The 8413-nt window shown below is 39.3% G+C and overlaps 1 protein-coding gene across 1 annotated transcript in view; it reads right to left on the bottom strand.

The window, feature by feature from the left end:
• The window catches only part of EFCAB14 (EF-hand calcium binding domain 14), a 59270-nt gene that overhangs the window by 9871 nt on the left and 40986 nt on the right, over positions 1-8413 (bottom strand). Inside the window, exons 6-8 of the mRNA XM_006839725.1 lie at positions 5770-5874; positions 4219-4410; positions 2599-2685 (exon numbers count right to left, since the gene is read on the bottom strand). Coding sequence (XP_006839788.1) covers positions 2599-2685; positions 4219-4410; positions 5770-5874 — 384 coding nt within the window. The remainder of the gene's footprint in view (positions 1-2598; positions 2686-4218; positions 4411-5769; positions 5875-8413) is intronic.

Below are 8413 nucleotides of genomic sequence, written 5' to 3' on the forward strand. Positions count from 1 at the left end.
GACTGATCTTGGTATGCTCTTTTTTGATGATGAATGTGATGCCATGCCTTTTTAATATGTTATTCCCATGATAGTAAACCATGTGACTGTCAGGTTTAAAATGGCCAATACCAGTCCATTTCAGCTCACGAATGCCTAAGATATCGATGCTTATACATTCCATTTCATTTTTGATAATTTCCAATTTCCCTAGATTTACACTTTGTACATTCCATGTTCTGATTATTAACAGATTTTTACAACTGTTTCTCTTAATTCTGAGTTGTGCCCCATCAGCAAATGAAGGTCCTGAGGGCTTTACTCCATTCACGTCATCATGGTCAGCTCTACTTTGTGGGAGGTAGCTTTTTCCCAGTCGAATTTTTAGTGTCTTCTAACTTGAGGTGATCATCTTCTGGCACTGTATCTGACAACATTTTGGTGCTCTTCATAGTGTTTCAATATTAAATAATCTGGTGCTGACAGTGTTCCACTGCTAGTCATAAGATTTTCAGTGACTAAATATCTCCTTCTTCCTAGTCTGTCTTTGTTTGGAAGCTCAGCTGAAACCTGTCCACAGTGGGTGACCCTGATGATATTTAAAATATTCATGGCATAGCTTCCAGAATCACAGCAACATACAAGCCACCACAGTATGACAAACTGTCAGACAAGTGGTGGTCAGTTTACTTAGTTTACTTAGGGAGTACCCAGTTTATTTAGGGAGCTAAAATATGGAAACATGGAATGAAAGCAGGCAAGGTGACAAATATGATATAGGTGATTCAGATATTAAATGTCTGAGTAAATAAAGATAAAGAGAAATTGTAGCTAGTTAGGATGCTTAGATGAGGTAGGACAAAGAAACTAATTACATTGAGATGACTGTTAAAAACACAAAGGGTTATAAGTAGAGCCAAGAAATTTAGGCACAAATATGTTTTATTCTGATATTTACTGTTAAAATTTGAACTGTTGCTGAAATTACTACTTTCCAGTAATATTCACGTGTTACTTTTTGTGCTAAACATATATATATATATGGCTCTGGAACTTTTTTTCTTATTTTCTAGTTGAAGTTTATTTAAGATAAAATATTTGCTGCTGCAGCCAGAAAATTCAACAAAATCTAGCTGATGAAGAGTTAAATTTATAATGTATATGATTTTATCTAGATAATATAAAACTATTAAGGAACAAGAATAAAGATAGAACATGTTACATCAAAAGTGGTCTGTACTACGTTCCAATCCAAGTTAATTTCCTTTGAATCTCATTCTCTGAACTTCTCAAATGCAATGTGTACCTGACAAGATATGTTAGCTACTCAGTCACAATTTTTCTGATTTTTTAATTTTAGCCCAGGGCTTATAATATTAAATAACATTCTAATCACAAAGTACATTATAATCAAACTTTCCTTCCTGAATTAGCAAAACATATTATATAAGATTGCTTGGTTTATCTGGGAAAGTTAAAGAAGGTTCAAGGTGGAGGGAACTAGGTGAAGTTTTAATGGACTATGAATATATTGCCATTGCAATCTAAAAATGAGACACAATCTTAGGTTAGCCATCATTTTTAGATGATCTATGCTTCTGTTCCCCATCATCGGCACAGAAAACTTACTATCTTAGCTTAAAAGCCATCTCCTTAGGGAAGCCTTTCTGATCTCTAGTAATGCCCTCATCCTTTATACTGTTCCTTTGTAGCACTTATACTTGAGATTAAATTACCTGTTCAAGTATGTGTTAATGATTTTCTTACTGACAGACTTGGGCACCATAAGAATAGGGGTCACGTGTCTGTCCTGCTCATTGTGGCCACCCCAGCTACTAGAAAAGTGCTTTATACACTTTTATGGTGATGTGTTCCCATAAAGATTTTAGCCTAGGAAACCCTATGGGACAGTTTTACTAGGAGTTGGAGTCTACTCCATGGTCCATCTTACAACTATCAACAATCTAATTTCCTAATTACCTTGTCTTAGAGTTTCAATAAATGAGACCAACTGCTTCAGCAACTAAAATGTTTATGTTTGCTTCAGGGTAAGTAAGTCTCCTGTAAGGGGCGCTAGTGGAACAGTGCTTAAGGTTAGCAGTTTGAATGCACCAGCCACTCCCTGGGAGAAAGATGTGTCTGCTTCAGCAAAGATTTGTTGTTACTGTTAAGTGTCATCGAGTGGATTCTGACTCATAGCAACCCAGTATATATAGGGTTTCTGAGGAGCAGCTGGTAGGTCTGAACTTCCGACCTTGTGGTTTGTAGTCCAGTGTGGATCCTACAGGCCACACCAGGAGTCCTCAGTTAAAGATTAAAGCCTAGGAACTCTCATGAGGCAGTTAGTTTTACTCTTTCCTATAGGGTTGCTATGAGTTGGAATTGACTTGATGGCAACAGGTTTGTTTTTCTGGTTGTTGTTGTTAAGTGCCGTTGAGTCGGTTCTGACCCATAGCGACCCTGAACAGGGTTTCCGAGGGTGTAAATCTTTACGGAAGTAGAAAGCCTCATCTTTCTCCCGCGGAGCAGCTGGTAGTTTCGAACCGCTGACCTTAAGGTTCACAGCCCGAGTCGTAACCACTACGCTACCAGAGCTCCTTTAAGCCTCCTGTTATTTACCTTAATGCTTTGGGTTTTTGGTGAATCTGTTCTGTTGATCACTTGATCCAAAGACTCTCTTTTCAGAGTGGCTACTCTATCATCCATCTTAAAGTAAGTCAGGAGAACAAGAAGAGAAGGTTAAAGGCAAATATTAAAGCTTTAACATTCAGCACTTTGAAAACAAACTCATCAAACTTAAAGGTTCTCAGAACATTTTTAATAGAAATACCAGAGTAGTGAGAGAACAAAAGGAGAGAGGGAGAATGAACACAAAGATGCAAAGCTGAAACTGGTGCTTCTAACTGTTTCAGTCACAAACACGAAAACTTTGAAGTAAAAAGGGCAAAAACTCTTACCCAGAGCCATGCTGGGTATGCTATTAGAAGAAATAGTAGGACAGATGGATACTATTACCAATTTTCTTTGCTCAAGAAAAATAAAAGAGGCAGGGGCAGCTAGGGGAGTGTGGAGGTGGTAAATTTTCATAATAAGGCCTTGAAAACCTTCAAGGCATAATATTCATCAAATCATTCCAAATTCCTAACCCCTATTTAGCTTCTTTGAGTTCAAAAGGTCTTTTTAAAATCAAGCTCCTTTAATCTTCACAGCTTTGTAGTAAATTAGACATCACTGTAAAGCAGGAGGGGGAACAGGTCTTCCTACTCTTCCCTTCAAAGCCAAGGGAGTCGAGGCAACTTGCCAAAGCTCTACTGCGGCAGAGCCAGTTCAAACGTTACTTTCTAAGTTCCAGAATTCAACTTTATTTGTGGGCTTGCTTCCAGTTTTGGCGGTTACTTGAATTTCTAGTACAATTTCCTGTATTTGGTTTCTATTTCTTTATACATGTCTGTGTCCTTGCTGTATGTTCAAAGGTGGAGCCTGCAGATATTAAAATCGAATCCACCTGGAACACAGCACAACATACATGAAAACATGAAAAACCAAGCACCAACCCACATTGCATTGGTCATATGAAAGCTAGTAAGCCAGACTGCCTACCAGCATCAGGACTTAGTAGACCATTCAGTTTTCTTATAGGTATAATCAAGCGTTGGATTCAATAACCTCTTAGGTTCCTGCAAGCCCTCACTGGCAGGAAAGAGCTGGTCTGACCTGATGTGTTTTACATAGCTTTCCTGACACTGTATGCAAAAAGATTCCCCTAATTTGCAGATAATAGTAGGGTAAATATAAAAGCCAAGTTCAGGCATATGAGAATGACAAAAGATTCTTTAGATATGGTCAATTGTCACTGTTCCCACCCATCATAATCTAACAATGAAAAGATCAAGAGGACATCACTTGGAAATATGTGCTAGAGCTTTCCTACCAGATAGGTCACTGATAACACGATAGGAGGCTTGTCATCTCTGCCAACAACTTGTGGTGAGGCCTTGGTAAGCGACTTAACCTCTCCACATCTCTTTTTCCAAATCAGGACTAGCACTGTCTATGCCACTCACATCAAAGAGCTAGTATAAGGATTAAAGGAGACAAGGATTAAACACAACACAAATGCATATCCTCTTAATTATGCCAGAAGATAACTCCTTTTCAAAAGGTTGTGGAATGTCCCCTATGTACAGACAAAACACACTGCAATACAGAACATGCCAGAAAAGATCTGAAAAGGCTTACCATGCTGATGGACAGGTTCACTCTCTTTTCTACCTTGCTCATAGCAACCAGATCGCTTTCTATTAGGTTGACTCTGTTGGTAAGATTACTGACTGTCTCATTCATCCCCTCGAGTTTAAGGTCATTCTGCCTCTGGTACCCCACTAGGGCACTGTTTACCTCCTCTAAAGAGTTGTGAAGGTACAGGATATCCTGGAGTGAAAATAAATCAAGTTGAGGAATCCAGCTAAAGATGTTATACTATGCAAGCAGGCCATTAGTATATCAAGTTCATTGAAGTAAACTCCTCTTCCTGGTTGGTCATCAATTGCTCTGCCTCTGCTTTGTCCCTCCCACTCGTAGTTGTTCCCAGTTTACTCCCTCTGGAACTACTTAACCTCAGACAGAAGGAGGAAAGAGAGAAGAGGACTACCTACATGATTCACTCTCTGGTCCCTGGAAACAGAGAGCTTGTGAATTGATTTGCCAATGTTTACCTCACCTGCTGGCGGGAAAGCTTGCTGGGTTATTAACTGAAAAGGCCATTAACCTAATTTGTCAGAACAAAACTACCTTAGGAACAATACCAATTACTGAATTGGCTCATGTAACAAAACCATAACAAGTAGTGCATTATTTAGTACAAGATCCAATTATTTTTATTGACATACTCTAATACTGATTGCTACTTAAAAAGAAATTATGAGTATAGGTTTTAAAGGGCATTAAACTCAGGGACAGAAATTTTTCTTAGTGAAGATTTTATTTTCCTTCGTTAATGTGATTCTGAACCTGGTATCCTTCTACCTACTCCGTTCTGCTTTCAGTGTTCCTGATTTTCAAGGATATGTTTTATAATATGCTTAGACTTTACTATGCCATCACTCTGAATTAATCTGCTATCCATCCATCTTTAACTTGCCTAGACTGCTGTTTTTCACCCTTTCAGGATTATCAGGCTATTCTAAGTCTTTCAAGATGTAAAAAGGAATTTACTTCACTGACAGACATGCAAGAAAAAACAAAACAAAACAGGCAGAGTGCCAAAGAAGAGACAGGACAGTATTTTGTATCCCTAAGATACGAACAAGGAGCTCTGTAGCATAATGGTTACGAAGCGGCCTGCTAACCTCAAGGTCGGCAGTTTGAAACTACCAGCCATTCCATGGGAGAAAGATGAGGTTTTCTGCTCCCGTAAAGATTTACAGCCTCGGAAACCCTGTACAGGGTCACGATGAGTTGGAACCAACTTCACTGTACTTAACAACAACAAAGATACGAACACCGAGTCCTGGTGTGGCACTGTAGGATAAGTACTCAATCACAAGGCTGGTTTGAACTGTAAGGTTAGCGGTTCAAAGTCACCAACTGCTCCTTGGAAACCCTATACAGCACCTCTAAGGAACCGACTTGATGGCACTTAACAACTTAACACACATTCCTCTCAATTCAGATCTCATACAGGCAACTAAATGCATGTGATGCCTGCTGAACCACCCTAACACTGAGCCTAAACTACTCAGGCTGCCTCATAGCTCAAAGGAAGTTAATTAAGCCAGAGATAAAAAGTACCTGTTTCAAATTCTCACTGTGGGTTTTATTGTCACGTTCTGATACAACTGAAGGGGATGGAGTGATCTGGTTGCTTCCACTGGTATCCTTCAAGAAGTGCTGATTCTGAAACAGGAATTGAGGTTAGCATAGGTGCAGTTCAGTGAATTATTTAATGTCTCTTACAGTCTTACCTTTGTAATTCCCACTAAACGAGTCTTTTCCTGATTGTTCTGGGTAAGAAGTAGATGGGAGAAGATACTGATAGGATGATATGATTAGGCTGTGGATGTTAACAGAATTAACACTACCATCAAGAAGAAAGAGCCATGAATGGAGTGCATTATATAGACCATGAGATCCCTGCAATGAACTTCTTCGACCCAGGGACTGAAAGCTATTAACACTGGAGGAGTGCTAGAGGAGACGAAACAGCAGAACCAGGAACCAAAGCACAAGACAGAGCAGTGGGCAGTGGGATGCGTCCAGGCACTAACTGGGAACACTAGGTTTGCTGATACAAAGAGCTAGAACCAAGTGCCTTTAGGCTGAGGCTTATGGTGGAGTGGTGTGCCTTATTAGATTTTTTTTTTTTCTTTTTTAAAGTTTTTATTGTGAATTGAGTGAAAGTTTACAGGGCAGATTATCAGTTTTACATTCAACAAACCATACACCTTGTTTCATTACAATGATTATAATCCCTGCCATGTACCATCTGGTAACAATATTTCTCTTTATCCATTTTAGCTTTTTTAAAAACATTCTGGTATATATAATAATTTACACCACCAAAGGGCACATTCTGCAAGTCTGCCTCCTGGCCACCAGCTCTCAGTCCCTCTCTTCCCATGAACCTAGAGTCCTCAGCTGCTCCCTCTCTCCATGTCCCCATCTCTGCCTCCATCTCTGGTGTCGCTGTTTCTCTGGATTCCACTTGTGCTCTTCTCCCTTGATGGTCCCAGGGACCTGTTTATGGACTGTAAGATTAACTACTCCCCCCGTATTTGTTACAAAAATTTTACCTTTACAGTTGTGACAGTCATAATTAGTCATAACAATTGCTCACTATTGAATCATAAGAATCTTATCCCCATCTCTTTTTACCAGACCCATCTAGACAAGATGAAAATTATTCAGTGGGGACTCTATCTTTCCTCACACACTCTTAAACTAAAAATACCTTGTGAAGGTCAGTTTGTCATACTGTGGTGGCTTGTGAGTTACTATGATTCTGAAAGCTATGCCACCGGTATTTTAAATAACCAGCAGGATCACCCATGGTGGACAGGTTTCAGATAAGCTCCCAGACAAAGATAGACTAGGAAGAGTGACAAACTACTTCCGAATCTTTAGTCACTGAAAACCTTATGAATAGCAGGAAAACACTGTAAGATATAGTGCCAGAAAATGAGCCCCTCAGGTTGGAAGGCACTCAAAATTCGACTTGGGAAGAGCTGCCTCCTCAAAGTAGAGCTGACCGCGATGACGCGAATGGAGTAAAGCTCGTGGGAGAAAGGCCGGCAGAACCTTCATTTGGTGATGGGGCATAACTCAAAATGAAGAGAAACTGCTGTAAACATCCACTGAAAATCGGGACATGGAAAGTATGAAGTATGAATCTTGGAAAATTGGAAATTGTCAAAATTGAAATGAAACGCATAAACATCGATATCTTAGGCATTAGTGAGCTGAAATGGACTGCTATTGGCCATTTTGAATCTGACAACCACATGGTTTACTATGCAGGGAATGACAAATTGAAGAGGAATTGTGTTGCATTCATCGTCAAAAAGAACAAGTCAGGAGGTACAACGCTATCTGTGATAGGATAACATCCATGCGCCTACAGGGAAGCCCAGTTAATACCACTATTATTCAAATTTATGCACCAACCACTAAAGCCAGTGAGGATGCAATAAAATAATTCTATCAACTTCTTCAATCTGAAATTGATCACACATGCAATCAAGATGTATTGATCATTACTGGTGACTGGAATGCAAAGGTTGGGAGCAAAGAGGAAGGATCAGTATTTGGAAAATATGGCCTTTGTGATAGAAATGATGCTGGAGAACGCATGATAGAATTCTGCAAAACCAATGATTTGTTCATTTCAAATATCTTCTTTAGACAGCATAACAGACGACTATACACATGGACCTCACCAGATGGAAAACACAGAAGTCAAATTGACTACATCTGTGGAAAGAGAAGATGGAAAAGTTCCATATCATCAGTGAAAACAAGGCCAGGGGCTGACTGTAGAAGAGACCATCAATTACTCATATGCAAATTCAAACTGAAGCTGAAGAAAATGAAAACCACTCCACGAGAGCCAAAATATGAACTTGAATATATCCCACCTGAATTTAGAGATCATCTGAAGAAACAGATTTGATACATTAAACACTAAAGACCAAAGACCAGAAGAGTTGTGGGATGACATCAAGAACATCATATAGGAAGAAAGCAAAAAGTTATTGAGAAGACAAGAAAGAATGAAAAGGTAAAAAGGGATGTGAGAAGAGACACTGAAACTTGCTTTCCAGCGTAGAGATGCTAAAGCAAAGGGAAGAAACGAGGAGGTCCAAGAGCTGAACAGAAAATTTCAAAGATCAGCTCGAGAAGATAAAGCCAAATATTACAACAAAATGTGCAAAGATCT

This window comes from Chrysochloris asiatica, unplaced genomic scaffold (genome assembly GCF_000296735.1).
Source record: "Chrysochloris asiatica unplaced genomic scaffold, ChrAsi1.0 scaffold00026, whole genome shotgun sequence".
NCBI classification, from domain to species: domain Eukaryota; kingdom Metazoa; phylum Chordata; class Mammalia; order Afrosoricida; family Chrysochloridae; genus Chrysochloris; species Chrysochloris asiatica.